This window comes from Narcine bancroftii, chromosome 2 (assembly GCF_036971445.1).
Source record: "Narcine bancroftii isolate sNarBan1 chromosome 2, sNarBan1.hap1, whole genome shotgun sequence".
NCBI lineage: Eukaryota > Metazoa > Chordata > Chondrichthyes > Torpediniformes > Narcinidae > Narcine > Narcine bancroftii.
Window position 1 is genome coordinate 58,222,807 of NC_091470.1, and position 25,981 is coordinate 58,248,787.

The 25,981-nt window shown below is 38.3% G+C and overlaps 1 protein-coding gene across 1 annotated transcript in view; it reads left to right on the top strand.

Moving 5' to 3' along the window:
* Window positions 1–5,740: 5,740 nt before the first annotated feature.
* sec23a (Sec23 homolog A, coat complex II component) overlaps window positions 5,741–25,981 on the top strand; it is a 77,193-nt gene continuing 56,952 nt past the window's right edge. The window contains exons 1-5 of the mRNA XM_069916779.1: window positions 5,741–6,061; window positions 14,465–14,706; window positions 15,196–15,253; window positions 15,778–15,864; window positions 25,719–25,955. Of these exons, the coding sequence (XP_069772880.1) occupies window positions 14,486–14,706; window positions 15,196–15,253; window positions 15,778–15,864; window positions 25,719–25,955 (603 nt within the window). The 5' untranslated portion in view covers window positions 5,741–6,061; window positions 14,465–14,485. The remainder of the gene's footprint in view (window positions 6,062–14,464; window positions 14,707–15,195; window positions 15,254–15,777; window positions 15,865–25,718; window positions 25,956–25,981) is intronic.

Sequence of the window (25,981 nt, forward strand, 5' to 3'; positions counted from 1 at the left end):
GACCACCGCCAGTGGGCTGATAACGCCTCAAACCATGCATCTTGGCGCCTCACAGTTTGGCGGGCAGCAACCTCCTTTGAAGAAGACCGCAGAGCCCACCTCACTGACAAAAGGCAAAGGAGGAAAAACCCAACACCCAACCCCAACCAACCAATTTTCCCCTGCAACCTCTGCAACCGTGTCTGCCTGTCCCGCATCGAACTTGTCAGCCACAAACGAGCCTGCAGCTGACGTGGACTTTTTACCCCCTCCATAAATCTTCGTCCGCGAAGCCAAGCCAAAGAAAGATATGCAGTAATATTTATTGTTTTCCTATCAACTTCAACAACTGCTGGCTTTTTCATGCTCAGTCTTGTGAGGATTGCAGTTTGTTCTTCCAGTTTTGCCATCTCCTCTGCATTTTATGATACTCCTTTCCAGTACAGCTTACTAATTAGAAATAGGAGTAGCCTTAACCCAGCACTACCCCCCCCCCCACCTCACCCAACTTCTTGCACCATTCAGCTGATACCTTGTTTCAGAACCACTTTTCTGCATTAACCCTGTCACTTGATTCCTTTAATATTTAAAATTTCATTAATCTCTCTTTAATATGTTCACCAACAATTCATAACTTTGGGTGAAATAATTTACTTTCCTCTTTGCCCACAATGAAGAATCCATGGCAAATCTAGCCAGTGAAAACACAGATCTCCATTTTCCTCAGTAATAGAATCCTGTTACGAGTCCCTAGGACCCCAAAACCCGCAGCAATAGAAATTCACCAAGACAAATGGTTACTTAAACAAAAGTTGCTTTTAATTTTCTTTAAACATAAAAACAGGATCAAACTGTAACTTATAACTATTAACTTAACCCCCTTCTATTTCTAAGTGCACATGTATGTAATGTGTATATGTTCAGGAAAGTTCTCTGATTCACAGTCCAATTTCATTTCAGGCAATTCTTGTACTGTGCTCAGAATTTAACATTTGTGAATTTTCACCAGGCCCTGGTGAAAAGGTAAATGGTTACCACTTAAGAAGGTTCTAGTTGGTTTCAGAGAGATATTTATTGCTCTTTGTATGCACACAAACTGATTCACTCCAATCAGTCACTTCAGTGTCTTGCTGAAGAAACTTTCCCCATCATGGTAACCTCTTGCCCCAAATGATAACCTCTTCTTCCAGGTCACCACAGAGTTCCTCTTGTTTCCCTTATTTCAGGAGAAACACCCTAGCCAGCTATTTCCTATTGTAAAGACTACAAAGGTTTTGAACAGGCTGAACTCAGAACTCACAACCTGTCTTCAAAATGGGATTTTAAACAAGTCTTCCCATGTTGCAGCGTCCAAAAGCTACTGCAGAACTGACTTCTCTCTCTCTAAAAAAAAATCAATCCTGTTTGCTTTTTTCTCTCTGCTTGTAAAAACCAGAACGGCTCCAAAATCCAATCCTTGAAAGATCTTATAAACACTTTGAGCCTGAACTGTTTATTTTCACCTGCTTTTGAAATTCTTTCCAAACCAGTTCCATTGTCTTTTGCAAAGCCACTGTACCTGCATGTCTGGCTTCAGCAAAATTCTTGCATTTTAAATGAGATGTGAAGTGTAAATATCTGTTTGTGAAGTGACCTACACTGAATCCCCACAATCTATCTCCTTTAAAGACATTAATATATATAATATAAGCCGTAACAATCCTCTCTCAAGTCCCATATTCCTTGCATTCAACCTACTGTGTCACACATAACTTTATCTTTTCCATTTCTATTCTTCGGAACTGTTCACTCTATGACATTTTCATTTATGCTTCTCCATCCTTCCCCGCCCCCCCCAGAAAAAAACTGAGACAAGAATTTGGATGCAATACTCTTATTGAGAAGATACTGATGTTTACATTAATGCTGTTTCATTTCACTTCTCCTCTTGTGTCCTGAAGGTTAAAAAAGTGCATTTGTGATTAATGCCATTTGAAAGAGAGGCTGAGATTCTACTTGTTCGCATTCATGGAATGGAGGAGGAGAGGATTAGTACCTTCATGTTCCTAGGAGTCCATATTTCAGAAGATCTCACATGGAGTCAGTACATTGAGGTGACTGTAAAGGAGGCACATCAACACTTAAAATTGCTCAAAAGCCTGAAGAGATTTGGCATGTTGTTAACTACTCTATCTAACTTTTATAGGTGCATTGTGGAACATATACTGACTTGTATCACAGTGTTACTGGTACTTTGAGTGCCCAGGAATGTAAAAGGTAGCAAATCGTGCCAGATCCATTACAGGCCTTGACCTCTCATCCATTGAAGATATTTCTGTGAGATGTTGCCTCAAGAACCCCCAATAGCCTGGTCACAACCTCTTGTCACTGCTACCTTTGGGTAGAAGGTACAGAAGCCTGGGGCTAGTTTCTTTCCAATGGCTACCAAGTTCCTGAAGAGGCTCACTGATCACAGACGACTGCATCACCACTGCCTGCACTATTCTCATGACGTCTTTATTGCACTATGGTAACTGAGTATTTCATATCTATCTTTTATATTTATTATCTTTTTAATGCAGTTTTTTTTAAGTAGCTGGCTGCAGGAAGTAAGAATTTGGTACATTGTATTTGACAATAAATTAGTTATCATTAAGATGCTGTTACATGAGGAGTCACGTGATGGAGTAGTGGCCGGACGGTGAACTCCAGCCCTCTCCAGAAAAGTCGGGAAAAACAAAGGAAAACACAAAGGCACAGAAATAAAAGTTACAGAAAAGTGAGTATAAAGGTGGAAAGAAGATGGCGACAAAAAAAGAAAAATCAAAAGCAACGGTAAGAAGAGAGGAAGAGAAGACAAAGGAGTAAAAAGGTGAAGGCCTTACCTGTCCGAAGAGGCCCGCTGCGGAGAGAGAAACCCGCTTCCTCAGGTCGGTAAATAATGGACTACAAAAATGGCTCGCAGAGCCGAGTAAAAGTGCGCAACCGCGCATGCGCGAGGAATCGCGCATGCGCGATGCGAATGAAAAAAAACACACCGACGGGAGGGGGGACCAGCTGGGGAGTCGATCTCCACAGCCGGCAACGACAGCTGCAGAACATCTGCAGCAAGAAGAGACCACAGAAGACAATAGAAACAAGAAAGAAGAGAAGGAAAGGGCACCAAAGAAACAACAGATGGCCAACCCAGAGGAAGAAGAAGAGGAAGAGGAAGAGTATAGTGAAATAGAAGAAGAAAAGAAAGGCAAGATAAAGGATATACTCTCTCTTATTAAAGGATACATGGAGTCATTTAAAGAATGGCAAACACAGGAATTTAAGGATTTAAGAAAAAGAATAAACAACACAGAAGAGAAAATGAATAAAATAGAGATGACCTTAACAGAAATGGGAAAGAAAATGGACAAGATGGAAGAGCGGGCAGTAGCAGCAGAAATGGAGGTAGAAGACTTAAAAAAGAAATTGGAGGAATCTAATAAAAAAACTAAAGAGACACAAGAACTACTAGCTCAAAAAATAGATACAATGGAAAATTATAACAGAAGAAATAACATAAAGATAGTGGGCCTTAAGGAAGATGAAGAAGGCAAGAATATGAGGGAGTTTATAAAAGAGTGGATCCCTAAGACCCTAGGATGTCCAGAACTACAGCAAGAAATGGAAATAGAAAGGGCACATAGAGTATTGGCCTCTAAACCACAACCACAACAAAACCCAAGATCTATTGTAGTAAAATTCCTAAGATATACTACAAGAGAAAAGGTACTGGAGAAGACAATGGAAAAAGTAAGAGAGGGCAACAAACCACTGGAGTATAAAGGGCAAAAAATCTTCATTTATCCAGATATAAGTTTTGAACTCCTAAAGAAGAGAAAAGAGTTCAATACAGCAAAGGCGATTTTATGGAAGAAAGGGTATAAATTTATACTAAAGCATCCAGCGGTATTGAAAATATTTATTCCAGGACAACAAAACAGACTATTCTCGGATCCAGAAGAAGCACGAAAATTTGCAGAACAATTACAAAAATAGACTGAGGGAGGAAGACGGGTAATGAGAGTTAAAATGATCACGATTGATATGTATGTGGGTAAAGACAAAAATAGACTGAGGGATGAAGACGGGTAATGAGAGTAAAAATGATCACAATTGATATGTATGCGGGTAAAGAGGTATAAGAGTGAATAGAGACAATGTGCATACGTGAATGTATCTGTACTTAGAGGAAAATATAGATAGTATAGTCAAGAATTAATAAGGGAAGGTAATGGAATAGAGAGAATAAGGAGGGAATTAAAAGAGTGACCTTTGTGACATATGAAAAGTGAAATTTTTTCTGGGGGGGGCGGGGTGAGGGGAATTAGCGGTCACTGCAAAATCAGTTGACACTTGCGAGTGGATTCGCAAATCCAAATGGAGAGGGGAGATGTGGTTGTCCGACAAAGGATAAAGGACAACTCAGGAGGGGAAGGGGAGTTTGGGGATAAATAAGATAGAAATAGGAGAATAAGGAAAATGTTGGATGTTGTAGGAATGTTGTCTTATAAAGAGTTGAAAATAAGAAAACAGAAATGGAAAAGGAGGAAAGGTAATGATGGAAAAACGGAAAGAGAAGATAAACAAAATATAAAAGGGCTACGCTGAACTATATGACTTTAAATATTAATGGAATACATAACCAAATTAAAAGGAAGAAACTACTAAATTTAAATGAATAAATGTATTCCATTAGAAAAAATAACATATAGGTTAAGAAATAATACTGAAATATTCGAACAAGTATAGGAGCCTTACATTAAATACAATAGCGAAAACCTACCGGGGACAAACATTACCTAAGTTGATGGAAGGAGAAGGAAAGAAAAGAATGGACTCAGTAGAATTTCTGGTGTATTTTTGTTGAATGACAACATTGTCTGACTGGCTTAATGCAACCTAGATTGTATACCTAAAATGGATGAGGGGGGGGGGTGGGGGGGGTGGCTTGGGAGGAGGGGGGGGGGGAGAAAAAGTCACTGTATATGTGTGAAAAAGAAATAGTGTATATCATGGCTAATGTGATTTATGGTGTGAAAAATAAAAAATTTAAAAAAAAGATACTGTTACATTATTCATGATTTCCCTTTCCCATAAAAGGCATTTGGTCACGGTTGTTTTAATGCTTCTATTTGACTTTTATGTTTCAGTTTAAAATGTAGTTTTCTGTTCACGCATGCTGACAGCCATGGTGTAATTCCAGCTTTAAAAAAAAATCTTGTCTGATTTCCAGTATTGGTAGCTCTTTTTTCCTAAAAAATGTAATTTTCATGTTGGTTTGGGTATAATAAAAAAAGTAAACTGTAGTGTGCTTGTGCTTTTTTATGTATTCATCATCATCAGCTCATGAGAATTAATGGAATTACTCATGTGGAAAGGGCAATTCAACTCTAAAATGAGACTTTTTAAACAACCATGCTGGAAGAACTCAGCAGGTAGGAATGGTTAGTCAACATTTTGGGTCTGGATTTTTGATCAGAACTTGATGATAAAAGTTCCAAACCATTTGTACCTATTTGACCTCCTGAATTCCTCCAACAATTCTTTTTTTTTTGCTTTGTTTCTCTATTTTTATTTAAAGCCTACTGTGATCTCTGGCCACAAATGAGTCAATAGGGAGGTTCTCTTTATTTTTGATGAGATTTATTTAAGGTTGAGCTTTTAATTTGATTAGATCCTTAAGCCTAATGAGCGTTGCCCGAGGAGGGGCATTTGGCTCTTATTTAATGATCCTTTGGCCTTTCGGTCTATTTAAAAGCCCCAGTCTTCGGCCTAGCCGAGTTGAGGCCGAGTCGTTGGCTTGTCAGTCTTCAGCCAAACCAAGGGTGGACGAAGTTCGTACTGAACTTTTCCCTTCCCGGTGAGGGGGAGGCGGTGGAGCCGCTCCCTCCGCCCCACAGCGAACACTGCAGAGTTTCTGAGCTGGGACACGGGAACGGCCGCCCTCTGTCTCGACGTGGCAAAGTCCTCCGCCATGTTGACGGCGTCAGTCGGGTGAGCGGAGCTGGTTACTGCAGTAACGACGACAGCTGCGGAGAAGGAGCTCTCAGCCTGCGGACTGTCGCCGGTAGGTCGTCGCTTACATTGCTTCAATATGATATTTCATGTAGTCATTGGCGTCACAGTTACCGAGGGTCCAGCTATCATCGTCTTAGGCGCGTGGAGCCCGGAGCAGCCCACCGCCAGCCCGGGCGCCCGGACTGCGTGGAGCCCGGAGCAGCCCACCGCCAGCCCGGGCGCCCGGACTGCGTGGAGCCCGGAGCAGCCCACCGCCAGCCCGGGCGCCCGGACTGCGTGGAGCCCGGAGCAGCCCACCGCCAGCCCGGGCGCCCGGACTGCGTGGAGCCCGGAGCAGCCCACCGCCAGCCCGGGCGCCCGGACTGCGTGGAGCCCGGAGCAGCCCACCGCCAGCCCGGGCGCCCGGACTGCGTGGAGCCCGGAGCAGCCCACCGCCAGCCCGGGCGCCCGGACTGCGTGGAGCCCGGAGCAGCCCACCGCCAGCCCGGGCGCCCGGACTGCGTGGAGCCCGGAGCAGCCCACCGCCAGCCCGGGCGCCCGGACTGCGTGGAGCCCGGAGCAGCCCACCGCCAGCCCGGGCGCCTGGACCACTTTGTGGTCATCATGTGTGTGCAGGTTCGAAGTTCAGCTCGGGCAACCTCACATCCATGGTGTGGGGAGGTGATGGTCATTTTAGAATCTCTGGATTTCAGAGAACATTACGACCACTTGCACGGGGATCGGAGTAGGCTCGTGATTGAAAGCTCACGGACAACGATTTCATGATGGAATTTTGAACAATTTAATCGACCTGGTGACCTCAATTTCATTTGATCAAATAAATTAATCAGGTTAATTGCTTCATTGGTGTTTGTGGAATGATACCAGTACAAAACCGTTTACTGAAATTTCTACATTACAGTATAACTTGTAATTTTGTAGTTTGGGTATTCTGTGATTATTTTGGTTTGTTCTAATGTTTTGGAAATTGGAACTAGAAGAAAAATGGTTTGTGCAGCCTCTTGTATTTGGTTTCAGCGTTTTACATTCCAGGAATGAAATTGCACAGTTGTCATGAGGAGGAGGGAAGTGTTCAAAGTTCATATTTATTGTCAGAGTACATCCATGACATCACATAAAACCCTGAGGTTCTTTTTCCTGCAGGCAAGGCAGAATTTCTACTTATCGGTAGTGCAAAAAAAATGTACTGAAGAAAGAGATGTATACAAAAGAGAAACTTGTAAACCAATAGAAAGTATTTATACAATAATAAATGATATGTAAGGTAAGAGCCCTTAAAAGAGTCTCTGGAGTTTGCGAGAAACAGAGCATTGTCATTGAGATATGGCAAATTGTAAAGTCCACTGGAGTTTTAAAGACATTTTCAAACATGAAAATTCAGCTTGTTGCTCATTTTCTTAAAACAATACTTTTACCTTCAAAACTATAACATGTTTTAGTTATAATGCGTGTTATAATTTAGTTAGTTTTAGCTCCACCTGCTAAAATTCAAAATCACAGCAAGTCCTTTAATCCACCCAACACTTTTCTACATTGTAGCAGGAGCCCCACACAAACAACAGAATCGCGTGCAGCCACAACAGTTTAGCAAGCGCATTACCAGAGTGCATCGCCTCCAATGATGTCCCAGTTGTCCAGCTACAAGCCAGGTACCAGCAATTAGGAAGAGCGCGCGAATAAGAGCCCGCGCTTTTTATGACACCTGACACCCGAGGCTGGAAAGTGATGTCACTGTTGGATCCCAGAAGGCTTAGCGTGAAATGCGCAGAGGGAACTATAAAAGCTGTGATAAAGCACAATAAAGCTACTGATTCTGACTATATTGTCTCCAGTGTCATTTATTGCCATTTGCGTAAGGTAGTGCCGTCAGATAGGCCACTACAATATGCTATTATTGAAAGCTTTTTAAACTTTTCACATATACCTTGCATATAGTAATTTTGGATTTATTACTGCCCTTTTCAAGCAAATTCAGAGATTGAGTGACAACTATGAAATAATAAAATATTTAATTGAATCCAGAATTAACTGGTCAGGAAGATAATCTGTCAGTGAATCTAGTAGTAGAAATTAGCTATTGTAGGTAAGAATATGGGATCATGACAAAAATTTAGGATAATAAATGGAAAAGGACTTGAGGGTGTCAGAGATCAGTGAAAATTATGAATTTGAGAGGTAGAGAATTGAATTTGGGGAACACAGAATATCATATAACATGAAGGTAGAACAATAATGACTTCCAGAGCCCTGCACATCTTTAAAAATTCTCCATACTTTAATCCTCTTGTACGCGACATTTTTACCCAGGGAAAAATATTCTAACCACCCTATCAACGGATCTCATAATTTTATATTCTTAATCAGCCTTTGAGGTGCAGAGTAAGCAACCCAAGTTTGTCCTACCTTTTCTTTTCCTCATACCGTCTCAAGGCAGTATCCTGGTGAATCTTTTGTTATCTCTTCAAACTCTCCACATCCTTCCTGTAATGGGGTGAACAGAATTGCACACAATTTTCCCAAGTTTGACCTTACCAAAGTTTTATGTAGTTTTATGTAGCTATAATACGCTTTTTTTGCTCTTGCACTCAGTACCCTGACCAATGAAGGTGAGTATATCATATGCCTCCTTTACCACTTTCGAGGAGCTATGGACCTGAACCACCAGATCCCTCTGGATGTTAATCTTTTAAGAATTCTGCCATTCACTGTATACATTCCTTACAATTGAACCCCTCTCCCATGTCAAGGTGCAACACCTTACATTTGTCTGGATTGAACTTCATCTGCCATTTCCTTGCCCATATCTGTAACTGACTTGTTATATTCTTTGATAGCCCACTGCACTGTTCTCAAATCCACCAATCTTCATGTCATCTGCAAACCTATATCCCCACCTACCAACTTTATATAATAGAAGATTTAATTGTCACAAACAACAGGGGTCCCAACACGGATCTGGAATGCCATTGGTCACACACTTCCATCCAGAATAACATCCTTCCACCACCACTCTGTCTTCAACGGGCCAGTTAATTTCAAATCCTATCTGTCAGTTTACCATGGATCCCATGCATCTGTACCTTCTGAATCAGCTTGCCATGAAGAACCATGTCAAATGCCTTTCTAAAGTCTATGTAGACATCAGCCTACTCTCACTTCCTCAAAATACTCAATTAAAACTGATTTAATGTGACTTACTGTGCACAACAATCAAGTTGTTCTGAATCTGAGCCTCCCTTAATGAATGTGAATCCTATATCTCAGCATTGTATTCAGCAACTTTTCCACCACTGATATGAGGCTTAATGGCCAATAATTTCTTGGATTATCGCTATTTATCTTCTTTAACTAAGAAAAAACATCAGTTAGTTGCCAGTCCTCTGGGTCCTTGCCTCTTGATCGAGAGGATACAAATATTTTCACCAAGGTGCCAGAAATCTCCTCACTTGCCTCTTTCATGTAACTTGGGATGTATTGCATTAGATCCTGGGGACTTATCCACCTTAATGCTGTTCAAAAGACCCAGCAACACCTCAGAATTAGAATTTATTGTCATGAGCATGTGTCACAAAATAACATTGTTTTGCAGCAGTATTACAGGTGTAAAAATTGTTCTTAATCCTAAAATGCCCTAACACATTCTCCATTCTCTGTTTCCTATCACTATCCTTTATGCCTTTCTGCTTGATGAATACCAATGCAAAGAATTCATTGAGTACCTAGCCCATTCCCTCTGTGTAATGCGCGTCGAAAGAACCAAAGACTTGTTGATCCAAACCAAGGCTTTTATTAACTAAAAGACTGGAGCATATCACAAGTAGGTCAACCAGTCCAGAATGACCTGGTCTGGCAAGGAGCAGTCCTTTAAGACCTGCCAGTAGGTATGGCTACACTCTCAGCCAATCACAGTCCTCCTACACTACCATCTGTACATATACACATTGGTGATAGAATCTGTACTATCACACTCTGTATGCTTTAGCTTGAAAACTTGGCTGACTGGTGCACCAACAACCACCTTGCACTCAAAACTAAGGAGCTGGTTGTTGACTTCAGGAAAAGAAAGCCAGAGGTATTCAATCCAGTGGTCATTGGGGGATCAGAAGTGGAGAAAGTGAACAAATTTAAGTTCTTGGGAGTGACTATCTTGGAGGATCTTTCCTGGACTCAACACACTAATGGCTTCGTGAAGAAAGCATGTCAACACCTCTACTTCCTCAGGAGTCTGTGGAGGTTTGGAATGAAACCAGAAACCCTGGCAAATTTCTACAGATGTGTGGTGGAAAGTGTGCTGACTGGCTGCATCATGGTCTGGTATGGGGACACTAATAACCCTGAGCGTAAAGCCCTCCAAAAGGTAGTGGACACAGCCCAGGACATCATAGGCAAAACCGTTCCCACTATTGAGAACATCTATAGGGAGTGCTGCCATTGGAGAGCAGCAGCAATCATCAAGGATCCACACCACCCAGCACAGGCTCTGTTCTTGCTGTTGTCATCGGGAAAGAGATATAGGTGCCGCAACACCAGATTCAGGAACGGTTGCTACCTCTCCTCCATCAGACTCCTCAAAAACAAACTCAATCAGGGATTCATTTAAGCACTTACTTGTGCACTTTATTGATTTTTATTAACACAGTTTTTTCAGAATCTATTTGTTTACATTTGTTATGTTCACTTTTCTTTATTTGTTTACATGTGCACATTTTTTTGCACAACCAATAAGTGGTAATTCTGCCTTGCCTGCAGATTCTCAAGGATTTATGTACTCTAACAATAAATCTGAAATCTAAATCTAATCCTAGCATATGCTTCCTTTTTCTCTCACTTGATTTTCAATCTCTTTTCATCCAAGGTTTTCTTACCTTGCCATTCCTCTCCTTCCTCCTTACTAGAACATGGTGCCTAAATAGCTGGTCCTTGAACAACACCCACAAGTCAATTGTTTAAAGTTCAAAGTCCAAATTTATTTTCAGAGTACCTACACGACATCACATACCTGAGATTTCTTTATTTGTGGGCCTTGATTAGCAGTTTCTATACTGGTATCTTTAAACTGTACTCATCAGGAACAGTGCAAATGCAGATGTGGAGATAAATGGGCAATAATCAATAACAAGCATAAACGTTCTTTAATAAGTCTGAATGAGTCTATTGATCAAGAGTCTGATCGTTGAATACCTCCTTCCTGATGGCAGCAGTGAGAGCAGAGCATGTCTTGGGCGATGAGGATCCTTCATAATTGATGCTGCTCACTGACGAAATTGTTCCATGTCAATATTCTTGATAGTGGGGAGAGTTTTGCCTGTGACTCCACTACCTTTTGCAGGATTTTTCGCTCAGAAGTATTGGTGCCTTCGTACCAGCCGAAATGCAGCCAGTCAGCACACTTTTCACCCCACAGGTGTAGAAGTTTGCCAAGGTTTCCAATGATGCATCCACTGATGCTGAGTTCTGCCAGCATTTCTCTGAGGAAGTAGAGGCACTGTTGTGCTTTCTTCGCAATGAAGTTTATATAATGGATCCAGGAGAGGTCCTCCGAGATGGTAACAACCTCGGAATTTAAAGTTGCTGACCCTCTCCACTTCTGATTTCCCCCAATGATTACTGATTTTCCTTTCCAAAAATCTACAATCAGTTCCTTGGTCTTGTTGACCTTGAGCGAGAGGTTGCTGTTGACGCACCATTCATCATGCATTATTCAGCCAAGTTTTTAATCTCTCTCCAAAATGCTGACGCATTACTCTCCTTTTAGATAGCTCACAAGCTTGCATATGGTGTTGTTTGTTGTTATTGATATAAAGCAAGTCGAACAGGGGTCTAAGTACGCATCCCTGTGGTCCTCTGGTGCTGATGGGGCTTGTGGAGGAGAGGATTTTGCCAATCCAAACTGACTGGGGTCTTGAGCTGAGGAAATCCAGGATCCAATTTTACAATGGAGTGAGTATTGAGGCCCAGGTCTTGAAGTTTACTAATTAGTTTTGAGGGGATGATGGTATTGAATTGTAATAAATAAAGAATATCCTGATGTTCCAGTGTTTAGTGAAGAGCCAGTGAGAAGGCATCTGCCTTTGACCTGAAACATGAAAGTCTGCAGATGCTGTGATTGTAGTGAAAGCACACAAATGTTGGAGGTGTGTGTGGGGTGTGTGTGGGGTGTGTGTGGGGTGTGTGTGGGGTGTGTGTGGGGTGTGTGTGGGGTGTGTGTGGGGTGTGTGTGGGGTGTGTGTGGGGTGTGTGTGGGGTGTGTATAACTTCTATGGAAGCTGCAAGGCTGGCTGAGTTCCTCCAGCATTTCTCTGCCATAGACCTGTTGTTATGCAAAGCAAATTTGATCGGATTCATGTCACTGTTCAGACAGGTACTGATATGCTTCCATTGTAGACCTTGCTCCAAATATGTTAAATAATATTATAATTTGCCTTCCCCTAGTTTATTATTTTTCCTTTGGATCTGGCTTATCCTTCCTCATTAACTATCTTGAAACTTAAAGAATTATGACTATAGTTCCCAAAATGCCTTCCTACTAAAACTCCAAACACTTAGCCAGGCTTATTTCCCATTATAAGGTCAAGAATAGCCCCTTTCCTGGTTGGACTATCTGGATACTGCTTCAAGAAACCCTGCTAGATGCACCTGACAAATTCTGCCACATCAGTCTCTGACACTCAGGATATCCCAACACTTGTTTATTTTTACCTTTCTGTAAACTTTCACATATGTTTCTCTGCCTTGTGGCTGATGGGAGAAATAAATAACCCTCTCAGATTGATTGCACCTTTTTTAGTTGATCTGAACCACACTGGAATATCCCTTCAGTATGTCCTCTCTGAGTGCAGCTGTGACACTCTCCCTTATTAGTAATTCAACACTTTTACCTCTTTTAGCTGATAGCACTCACTCTGTACAGCAAGCTGGCAGGTTCTGCCTTGGTCCTTGTGACCTCTGTACTCTTGCTCTGGTTACCTGCCTTGTTGGCCTCTTACTCAGCTCCCGCTATTGTCTGTGCAGTGATGGCAGGTACTGCCACATTGGATCACAGATCTTTAAAGATTTTGATTTTAAAAAGCCATCAGCAGCCTTGCTTTTGACAGGTGATTAAACCTGCACCGGAGACTATCAATCAGGGTGGTTGGCCAGGTTGGACTTTGGGGAGGCGTGACCCCGCTCCTCTTCCTGGGCTTGCATGAAGGGTGATCCATTGAAGGACCTTGAATCAAATTAACGGAATAGACAAGGTTTCAGAAAATCAGTTTGAAAAGTGATGAAAATATTAAAGTTGGCCACAAATAGTATTTGTGATAAGAATGCTGTTTTGCTCTATAAAATACACACTAATGTAAGGAAGAGTATCAAAGAATGTAGGGAGAGACATGGATGAAAAGAGTTTACTAGTGGCAGATACTGTGCTGCATTTTCCTTGTTGAAATGCATATAGTACTATTTTTTTTCCCCAACAAATTTTGAGAATCAGCAGTAAACTGGCATATTGGGCTGAAGAACATTTTGTTCTTTTTTTTTCCCTTACGACTCTGGAACGGACGTTTCCTTATGCTATTCTGTGAATCAACAATCTGGTGTGGAAAAAATAATAATTCTCTGCTAGAACAAGTTTAGAACAGAAAATTCCCAATGGGCTACATTTGTTTGATAAGGTACAGGTATTTTCATTTCAAGACTCGTGAGAATAGAAATTTCACATCACTAATAAACATGTTTTGCCGAACAACTCGAGGGCTATTTTAAACAATGAGATAAAACATTAGAATTATTTTAAAATTTTAAGACTCTTAAGCCTCTTCCGAATGGGAGGAGAGAAAAGAGAGAGTGACTGGGATGCAACGGTATGTTGGCTGTATTTCCTCGGCATCTGGAGATGTCAATAGAGTTCACGGTGGGAAGGGAAGTTTTCATTGTTTTGCCTTTTTCTTCTGATGTTGAGCAGAGCAGCTCCCAAACTATGTTGTAAAGCATCCAGCAAGTATGCTTTTGATGGTGCACTTAATGAGGAACAATGCGGACATGCAAACCTCCTTAGTCTTCTAAGAAAGTAGAGATGTTGGTGTGCTTTCTTGAATTAGATTTATGAGCTTCATCCTAACATGAGTAGGTTTGATACACTCGTGTGAATACTTAAGCCTTGACCAGCTGAGGTCAAGCCACAGGGTAAAACAACAACATTAAAAGAGCAGTGGTGTAACTTGTGAGTTTTGATAATATTCAGGAAAAATATCTTGAGGAAGAAGGGTTCAGGCCTGAAACATTGGTAATACACCTTTATCTCCCATGAACACTGAGACCTGCTGAGTTCCTCCACATTTGTTTTTTTTTCCCCCACAATCAGAGCATCTGCAGACTTTCATGTTTCACTTGATAATATTCAGAACACTACTTAATTTATAATTTCATTCTGAATTTTTTTGAAAAGTTTACAGATTACATTCTTTCACAGATTGAAAGTTGCCAGGTAACAATGGCAACTTTTATAGAATTCATCCAACAGAATGAAGATCGGGATGGTGTTCGGTTAAGCTGGAATGTTTGGCCTTCAAGTCGTTTGGAAGCAACCCGAATGGTTGTTCCTCTGGGTGCCTTGTTTACTCCATTAAAAGAGCGACCTGACTTGCCTCCCATTCAGTATGAACCTGTGCTTTGCAGTAGAGCAACCTGCCGTGCAGTCTTGAATCCATTATGGTACGTGAATGATCATACAATCATACATATAAAGTAAATAGTGGAAGATTAACTGACTAGTAGAAAGCACCCACTGCAGCATTATATGTTTTCCATAATTCATGTTTTGCACTTTTTGTTTACAAAACATTTAAATTCTAGAAAGCATACAATGTTGTTTCTAAAAAAAGAAATCCTTCCCTTGGACATTGAGATTCTTTCTCAGTCTAACCAATTTACATAAGGACATGAGTTGGTCAGTCAGCACCTCTCAAAGGGAAAAGAAAAACATTTTTTTGAACTTAATGCTTCTGTATAAAAGAGTAAATATTGACAATCCATTGGACAGTAATTTTAACTCCTTAATATGGTAATTCAGTTCATCGTATCTTAAATGGGGAGGGATTGTTGATGTCTATTCTTGGCCATTGGCCCTCATGATAATTGCAGTTTTCTGACACATGCACATTTAGTTCCTTAACTAATTTAGTTTTCTTCTGTTGGTCCTAGTCAGGTGGATTATAAAGCAAAACTATGGGCTTGTAATTTCTGCTATCAAAGAAATCAGGTAAGATATACTTTGTGGTTTTGTTGCATTGTGTATTGAGATAGTTTATAACATGAATATATTTTGCATAAAGTGTGTGTGATGTGAGTTTAACTCATGGTATTCTTTGGCAATTACTTGGATTTTAGATGTATGAATTCAACTTTTATTTGTTGAATAGATTATGTGGTACCTCCCAAGGTTAAAAACTCCTATGAGTAAGGATAAAATTTTCAATATTTAAAAAAAGAGTTGAAATGTTTTTTAAAAAAAAATCTATTCCTGTATTGTTTGTACTTTTTTCAAATTCACTGTGTAGGTGTATTCCAGTTTTGTATTTTTTTTTCTTTTGTTATATCTGGTGTAGTCTTGTGTTGTCTACAGTGTTTTGTGTAATTCGTGATGTGTAGGCAGCATTATGGTTTGGAGGAATGTTAGTTCGTTTATTACTTTGGACTGTTTTACAGTCTGGTCGTAAATGACAATAAAAGTATCACTAAACGTGACTTTTAAACAACTGTTATAAATGTTCTTTTGTACAATAGTTTCCACCTTCCTATTCTGGGATATCTGAAATGAACCAACCAGCAGAGCTCTTACCACAGTTTTCTACAATTGAATATGTAGTTCAGGTAAGAACTTGGAATCAGTTTATACATCATTGTACTTAGAATGGGTGTACTTTTTCCTATGTATTGAATTAAATACCATTGAAGAAAAATGTAATATGATCATACCTATAAAGTAAATAGTGTAAGATTAACTGACTAGTAGAAAGCACCCTCTGCAGCATTATATGTTTTCTTTGGGCTCTTCATGTCTGTACTGAATCACCACCTTCCACTATATTGACATACACCCATGGTGTGCATTACTATAGCTGATGTGGGCCTTCACGGCATCTGTTCCATTTGCAATATTTGTGCTCTCAAGCTCTCTCTTCTTACCTAAAGCAAGAAGATGGTTTTCCTTGCCTTCTTTCCCTATAGTTCTACATTTTATAGATCAGCCATATTTTCCAACACCTTCAAGTGTTTTCAACAGACATATTTTCATCTTTCAGCATTATGAAGTAAGCATTTTCTCTGGGATGTTCTGGTTCACTCTTCCAGCTCCACAATTACCTGTGTTCCTCCCCTTAAAGCAAATTGCAGCACGTGCCCTTGTGCAGCCTCCCTTCCCGCTGTCCAAACACTTTGCAACCAAAGGAGCAATGTATTTTCAATGAGGAATACTGCATATAAGTGCTCATGATGTGCCTTCTCTTTAGTGGTAAAGTTCATTTATCATCCAATCGCACAAGTACGGCCTGACCAAGCAGTGTTCTCCGATCCTTGGTGCAAAACATGTAAACGCACAACTGGATATAACACACATAACGTAAACGTATGCAGGACAAATATACATTTATAAAAATAAATAAATAGTAGAGACTCAGATGGTGTTGTGTTGGGAAGAGTTTCAGGTTTGGTGGGTTCACAGAGAGACGTCTCTGGACACAAGTGTTACAATCACATGTAACTTAACACATGAGACGGGGAGGAGTCACGTGATGGAGTAGTGGCCGGTCGGGGAACTCCAGCCCGCTCCGGAAAATTTTTTTTTAAAAAACACAGAAAACACAAAGGCACAAACATAAAAATTAAAATAAAGTGAAAGTAAAGGTGGGAAGAAAATGGCAGCGAAGAAAGAAAAGTCGAAAGCAACGGGAAGAAGAGAAGAAGAAAGGATGTCGGAAGAAGAAGGTGAAGGCCTTACCTGTCCGAGGAGGCCCGCCGCGGAGAGAGAAACCCGCTCCCTAAGGTCAGTCGAAGTCCCGAGCTCGGGACTACAAAAATGGCTCGCGGAGCCAAGCAAAAGTCGCGCATGCGCGATGCGCATGACAAAAAAAAACTAACGGGAGGGGGGATCAGCTGAGGAGTCGATCTCCACAGCTGAGAATGACAGCTACAAGAAGAGAACATAGAAAACAACGAGAACAAGAAAGAAGAGAGTAAAAAGAAAACAAGGAAACAACAGATGACCAACCCAGAGGAAGAAGAAGAAGAACATAGAGAAATGGAAGAAGAAGGGAAAGGCAAGACAATGGATATATTTTTTTTAAAGAATATATGGAATCAGTAAAAGAATGGCAATCACAAGAATTTAGTGAAATAAAAAGAAGAATTAAAAGTACAGAAGAAAAAAATGAATAGATTAGAGATGGTCATGTCAGATATAGGAAAAAGAGTGGAAAAGGTGGAAGAACGAGAAACAGCCATAGAAATGGAAGTAGATGACTTAAAAAAGAAATTAGAAGAATCTAATAAAAAAGTTAGAGACACAAGAGCTGTTAGCTCAGAAGATAGATATAATGGAAAATTATAATAGAAGAAATAATATAAAGATAGTGGGCCTCAAGGAAGATGAAGAAGGCAAGATTATGAGAGAATTTATAAAAGATTGGATCCCCAGGGTCCTAGGAAGACCAGAATTACAGGAAGAAATGGAAATAGAAAGGGCACATAGAACATTAGCCCCTAAACCACAGCCACAACAAAAGCCAAGATCCATTTTAGTAAAATTCCTAAGATATACAACAAGAGAAAATATATTGGAGAAAGCAATGAAGAAAATAAGAGAAGACAAAAAGCCACTGGAATACAAAGGTCAAAAAATTTTTTCTATCCAGACATAAGTTTTGAACTCCTGAAGAAGAGGAAGGACTTTAATACAGCAAAAGCGATCCGATGGAAAAAAGGATATAAATTTATGCTAAAGTGCCCAGCGGTACTTAAAATAGTTATTCCAGGGCAGCAAAACAGACTATTCTCAGATCCGGAGGAAGCACGAAAATTTGCAGAACAACTACAAAACAGGCAGAGAGATGTAATGAGAGTAAAAATGACCACGAACTATATGTATGTGTGTATATGGGTATATATATATATATAAATATTTCTTTCTTGTGTATGTATATGTGTATATATGTGTGTATATGTGTATATATGTGTATATGTGTATATATATATATACATATGTGTGTGTGTGTATATATATATATATATATGTGTGTGTGTACATGAGTGTATCCATATTTAAAGGAAAATATATAGAGTATAGATAAGAATTAATAAGGGAAAGAAAGGGAAGAGAGGAAGTAAGGAGGGAATTAAGAGAGTGACCTTTGTTATATATGAAAATTAAAATCTTTTCTGAGGTGGGGGTTGGGTGGGGAGGAGTTATGGTCACTGCAAAATCAGTTGACGCCTGCGAATGAATTCGCAAATCCAAATGGAGAGGGGAGATGTGGTTGCCCGACAAGGGATAAAGGGCAACTCAGGAAGGGGAGGGGATAGTGGGGTTAAAGAAATTTTAGATAGGAGAATAAGGGAAATGTTTGATGTTTTAGAAATGTTGTCTTATGAAGTGTTCAAAACAAGAAAGCAGAAATGGATAAGAAGGAAAGGTGATGATGAGGAAACAGAAAGGAAAGATAAACAAAGTATGAAATGGCTATGTTGAACTATATGACTTTAAATATTAACGGAATACATAACCAAATCAAAAGGAAGAAACTGCTAAACTTACTGAAAAAAGAAAAAAATTGATATAGCATTCGTACAAGAAACACATTTAACTGAAATGGAGCACAAGAAATTAAAGAGGGATTGGATAGGACATGTAAAGCAGCGTCATATAATTCAAAAGCTAGAGGAGTAGCTATATTAATCAGTAAAAATGTACCAATTAAAATAGAAGAGGAAATAATAGATCCATGTAATGATAAAATGTCAGATATATTTGGAGTTTTGGAATTTACTCAATGTATATTCACCTAACGAAGAAGATCAAAAATTTATGCAAGATATTTTTTTTTAAGATAGCAGACACACAAGGGAACATACTAATAGGAGGGGATTTCAAACTTAATTTGGATTCAAACATGGATAAAACTGGGAACAAAATTAGCAGAAAGAACAAAGTAACCAAATTTATAATTCGATGCAAGAAATGCAACTTTTGGATATATGGAGGAAACGACACCCAAAAGAAAAGGAATATTCATATTATTTGGGTAGACATAAAACATACTCAAGAATAGACCTATTCCTGTTATCAGCTCGCATGCAAGGCAGAATAAGAAAAACAGAATATAAAGCTAGAATATTATCGGAACACTTACCCCTGATATTGACAATAGAGTTAGAGGACATCCCTCCAAGAATGTATAGATGGAGATTAAACTCCATGCAACTTAAAAGGCAGGATTTTAGAGAATTAATTGAAAGACAAATTAAAATGTACTTTGAAATAAATATGGAATCAGTGAAAGATAAGTTTATACTATGGGACGCAATGAAAGCATTCATCAGAGGGCAAATAATAAGTTATGTAACCAAGATGAAGAAGGACTACAATCAGGAAACAGAGCAATTGGAAAGGGAAATAACAAATATAGAAAAAGAATTAGCAATGAAGGAAGACACAACTAAAAGAAGAGAATTGGCAGATAAAAAAATAAAATATGAAACACTACAAACATATAAGGTGGAGAAGAACATAATGAAGACAAAACAGAAATATTATGAACTAGGAGAAAAAACGCACAAAATTCTAGCATGGCAGCTTAAGACAGAACAAACTAAGAGAATGGTATTGGCATCAAGGAAAAAACACAAACAAATCACATATAATCCAACGGAGATTAATGAAAACTTCAGAGAATTCTACGAACAATTATACCAAACTGAAAACGAAGGGAAAGAAGAAAAAATAGATGAATTTTTAACTAAAATTGAACTACCAAAATTACAAATAGAGGAACAAAATAAATTAACAGAACCATTTGAAATAGTAGAAATACAAGAGATAATAAAAAAACTACTGAATAATAAAACACCAGGAGAGGATGGATTCCCAATTGAATTCTATAAAACATTTAAAGATGTATTAATTCCTCCCCTCCTGGAAGTAATCAACCAGATTGATAAAACACAAAGCTTACCAGAGTCATTTAAAACAGCAATAATTACAGTAATACCAAAGACAGGGAAAGATCCACTCGCACCAGCGTCATATAGACTAATATCTTTACTTAACACAGATTATAAGATAATAGCTAAACTATTAGCAAACAGATTAGCCGACTATGTACCAAAAATAGTAAATCTAGACCAAACTGGATTTATTAAAAAAAGACAAACAACAGACAATATTTGTAAATTTATTAACTTAATTCATGCAGTAGAAAGAAATAAAGCTCCAACAGTAGAGGTTGCTTTAGACGCAGAGAAGGCCTTTGACAGAGTAGAATGGAATTATTTATTCAAAGTACTCCAAAAATTCAGTTTACCAGAGAAATATATTAATTGGATTAAAGCATTATATAAGGGGCCATTGGCGAAAGTTACAGTAAATGGATATATCAAAGCAATTTAACTTAAGCAGATCAACAAGGCAGGGATGCCCACAATCGCCCTTATTGTTCGCGTTAGCTATAGAACCACTAGCAGAAATGATAAGAACAGAAAATAAAATAAAAGGGATAAAAATAAAAGACAAGGAATATAAAATCAGTTTATTTGCAGATGACGTTATAGTATACTTAACAGAACCAGAAATATCAATAAAAGAATTACATAAGAAATTGAAGGAATATGGAGAAGTGTCGGGATACAAGATTAACGCAAATAAAAGTGAAGCAATGCCAATGAATAATGCGAATTTCTCAAAATTTAAGAAAGAATCACCATTCAGATGGCAAATGCAAGCAATACGATACCTAGGTATACAAATAAATAAAAACCTCGGTCATCTATATAAACTCAATTATTATCCACTAATGAAAAAAATTACAGGACGACTTAGAGCATTGGAAAGACTTACCACTAACACTAATAGGGAGGATAAAATGTATTAAAATGAACATTTTCCCAAGGATACAATACCTATTTCAGGCATTGCCAATACACTTGACGGAGAAATTCTTCAAGGAGCTAAAGAAAATAATAAGGAAATTTTTATGGAAAGGGGGGAAACCGAGGATAGCACTAGATAAATTAACGGAATGATATAAACAAGGAGGCTTACAACTGCCAAACTTTAAAAATTATTATATAGCCGCACAATTAAGATACCTATCAGATTTTTATCAAACAAGGGAAAAGTCAGATTGGACTAGATTAGAACTAGATAAAATAGGGGAGAAGATACCTGAACATATATTATATAAATGGGATGAAAAATTGGTAGAACGTAGGAATTCTCCAGTATTACATCATCTGCTCAATATTTGGAAGAAGATTCATGTAGAAAGGAATAAAACAAATTACCAACACTAATACTGACGCAAAATCAGCTAATCCCTTTTACAATAGATAACCTTTCCTTTAGAGAATGGGAGAAAAAAGGGATCAAAATAATAGAAAATTGCTTTTCAGGAAATAAATTATTATCCTTTGAACAAATGAAGGATAAATATAATATAACTCACGATACAGTGTTGGCATACTATCAACTGAAAACCTACTTGAAGGACAAATTGGGAAGCAGTCTGAGGTTACCAGAGGGAAGTAATTTTGAATATGTGATTACAGACACATTGATAATCAAAAAATTTATAACAAATATGTATATTAAACTGCAAGAAAAGGAGAATGAGGAAACATGGTAAAACTAAACAAAAATGGGAACAAGATTTAAACATAAGATAAAGAAGGAAACATGGGAGAAGTTATGCTCAGCAACTATGAGAAACACAATAAACACGAGGTTACGTATGATACAATATAACTGGATACACAGGCTATACATTACACCTCAAAAGTTAAAGAAATGGGACCCAACAGTATCTGACAGATGTTTTCGCTGTAAAAAGGAAATGGGAACAACAATTCATGCAATCTGGACATGTGAGAAAGTGAAAGAATTTTGGGAAGATCTAAACCAGATATTAAATAAAATCACAAAAAGCAATATACCAAAAAAAACCCAGAGATCTTCCTCCTAAGTAACATAAAAAACAAAGAATTTGGTCTTGATTTGGATGGTGCACAAAAAAGATTCGTTATGATAGCCCTAGCTGTAGCAAAAAAATGTATTATGTCAGTCTGGAAATTAGAAGATAACTTGAGAATACAACGATGGTATATAGAAATGAATAAATGTATTCCATTAGAAAAAATAACATATAATTTAAGAAATAATATTACAATATTTGAACAAATATGGGAGCCATACATGAAACACAATAGAGAAAACCTACCGGAATGTGGTAGAAAATCTACCACATAAAATGACAGAAGGAGAAGGAAATGAAAAGAATTGACTCAGTGGAATTTCTTGTTTATTTTTATTGAGTGACAACATTGTTTGACGGGTTTAATGTATCTTAGATTCTGAACTTTAAATGAATGGGAGGGGAGGTAGGGAGGGTGGGATGGGAAGGGGGGGGAGAAAACGACACTATATATTTGAAAAGAAAAATGTATGTATCTTGATCAATGTGGTTTATAGTGTGAAAAATAAAAAATTAAGAAAAACACATGAGACAAACGGGAGAATGTCAAATGTTACTCGATTACTATATTAAACACCGATTATAGACATTCACATCAGACCTAGGTTGGATTCCGATATCAGTGGCGACCTATACTTTTCATGATCACACTCTTAAGTACGTACTCTATGGTCAGGGACTTTCATACACACACCTGGTTTCTCTGCAAGTACTGATCTATTACAGTGTAGTGTGCACCTTACCCGCAACACTTCCAACGATATCCACAGTAGCAACCTGGCATGGAGCGATGTCCGGGGCTTGGACCATGAGGCAGAGAGAATGTGCTATTCATTGATGTTTTATACAGTTCTGATCTGGACATCTAGCCAATAATGACCCAAAATTATTTAAATTAGTCAACGGCAAGATGTGCACTAATTGGTGGCCAGGTTCAACCTTGATTGACAGGTGACTTCCGAATAAATTTCAGTCAGGGAGAACACGTGACCAAGAGTACTTACATGAGGTCTTAAAAAATGACCTAGCTGCCTGTCACTATAATTGTCCACTCTATTTCCATTGTAATCTCCTTGGCCTCTGCCAAAAATTCAAAGTTAACTCAAGAGCAACACCTCATCTTTCATCTGGGCATATTATAGGCTTTGGAACTCAACACTGAATTGGACAATTTCAGACAATCGTACTTTCTGTTTCCTTCATTTAGTTTAATTTTCTTTCTTTCAGATAGTTTCAGACTTTATTCACATCCACATGCTTAAACCTCTCCCAGATATAACTTTTGTTTTTGTATTCATGAGCCCTTTTCACCCTTTTTATCCTTCTGGAATCACTTGATATCATTCAGTCTCTACTAATTGCAAATCCTTTTTTTAGATCTTCACTTTTGTTTTTCATTCCTCTGCCATCCTTGACAAAAAAAAAACAGAAAAGAGAACAAGGTGTTTCATTTGTAGATTATATATCAAATCAAGGAGAAAAGAATAGTTAATGAGAATACAAATTGAAGCATAGAGAGAAAATTTAACATACGCAGAAAACTCCATGGGTTAGATAATTGATAGCAGTTAGAAATCTGATTTTGGAGTAAGCCAAATTGATCTGGCAGTCTCACAGCCTTTTTAATTTTCCACATATTAGTTTTATAATGATTCTGGGTGATGTTGAAGAATTTCAATGTATATAAAATAAAAAATCTTTAAAAGTTCATATAATACTTGCCTCCATATTCGTGGCTTTGATACTTTTAAATTTTCACGTTATTCAACTAATGATAATCTATGTAGTCTTGGTCCTGTACTGTGTGATAATTAAAGGTAGATGAACCTACCAAAAAAAAGTGAATTAATAATGCAAAGTTATTTCCTCCTCACTTTCTATTTGGGGAAATGTGGAGTACAGGATTAGAGAACATTAAAAGTTATTATATAAAAATTGATTTTAAAGGAAGCAATAAAAACATAATGTTGAAATCGCAGTAGCGGTGGGAAAATATTATATCAGGTTGATGAAAGTTGAATAAATTTGATGTGACAAATTTTATCAAGTCAAATTTATTAAAATAACTTTAGCTAAAGTTGTTTAATACAAATACTGTAAGATCCCAGCGAGTGCAATCCAGATTGATATTTTTTTAAATTTATGTGTTTTTTTCTATTTTTATATGACTATATATTGTAAACATTATTATAACTTTTATAGAAGTTGGAGGGTAAGAGGGAGGAGTTAATACCATGAAATCACTGTAACTTTTAAATTTAATTAAGTATTGACTGTACAATTATATTTACAAGGATGAAAATTTTAAATAAAATATTAAAAATAAATATATTAGTGGAAATAGCAGTATTGTTCTGTGAAATTGTTGAACTCTACCTTGGTGGCGGAATATGCTTCGCTGAGCTTCCCAATTGGAGTGGGAGAGAATTGAAGAGATGGGCAATCACCTATGGATTGTCAATTTCAGTGAATTTTGATGGAATGCATCACAGGGTACTCAAAAGTAACAGAAGTTAAAGCAGATGCTTTTATGGTAATTTACTAAAAATCTCCAGAATGATTCCTGAGAATTTGAAGGCAGCAAATGTAAATGCACTATTTAAAAAGTGGGGTAGACAAAAGTCAGGTAGTATGTGTTGTTTAGCTTAATGTCCATAGCTATTAAATTCTTGAAGCTATTGTTAAAGAAGAAATAGAAAGTCTTCTAGATAGAAATTGTTCCATTGCTTAGATAGAGCATGGATTCAGAGCATGGATTAATTAACTTAACGGAGTTTTTGAGGTTAGAACAAGTGCAATGAATAGAGGAGAGCAGGTGGATGTGGTAGACTTCAATTTCCAAAAAGTGTTTGATAAGATGCTGCACAAAAGATTTCTGCATTATATTAGGATGCATGGAGTTGAGGGTCATGTATTGTTTTGGATGGCGGATTCATTAATCAACAAGATAGAGTTGGGTTAAATGGATGTTTCACTGGTTGGCAATCAGTGGATAGTGGGGTGTCATAGCACTTGGTTCTGGTCACCATAACTGTTCACAATTTACATAAATGATTTGGAGGAGGGGACCAGATGTTATCTATCTAACTTTGTAGATTTGAGTTGAAAAGCAAATTGAGTGGAGAACACAGAGTCTGCAGAGAGTTATAGACAGGTTAAGTAAATAAATAGGTTCTGGCAGATGGAGGGGGATCTTATGAAGATATGACAGGAATAGATAGATAAGGAGGTGGTTTCCACTGGCAGGTGAAACAGGCATTAGGGGGCATAGCCTCAAGATTCAGTGGACTAGATATAAGACACTGATAAGGAGGAACTGCTCCTCCCAGAGAATGGTGAGTTAGTAATAGAGGCAGCCTCAATAAGTGTATTTAAACACAGATGGATTTTGAATGTGCCATAACATATCTGGACCCTTCAAATTTCAGTAACTGCATTATTTATGATAAAGACTCAAATTAACCAAAACATTTTTATTTTTCATAGCGTGGCCCGCAAATGCCTTTAATCTTTCTTTATGTTGTGGATACTTGCATGGAGGATGAAGATCTGCAGGCCCTAAAAGAATCCATGCAAATGTCCTTGAGCCTTCTGCCACCTACCGCTTTGGTTGGTCTTATTACATTTGGCAGAATGGTTCAGGTCCATGAGCTTGGTTGTGAGGGTATATCTAAGAGTTATGTCTTCAGAGGTACAAAGGATTTAACAGCAAAGCAGCTTCAGGTAAGCAGTAATTTAAAGTTGCTGGA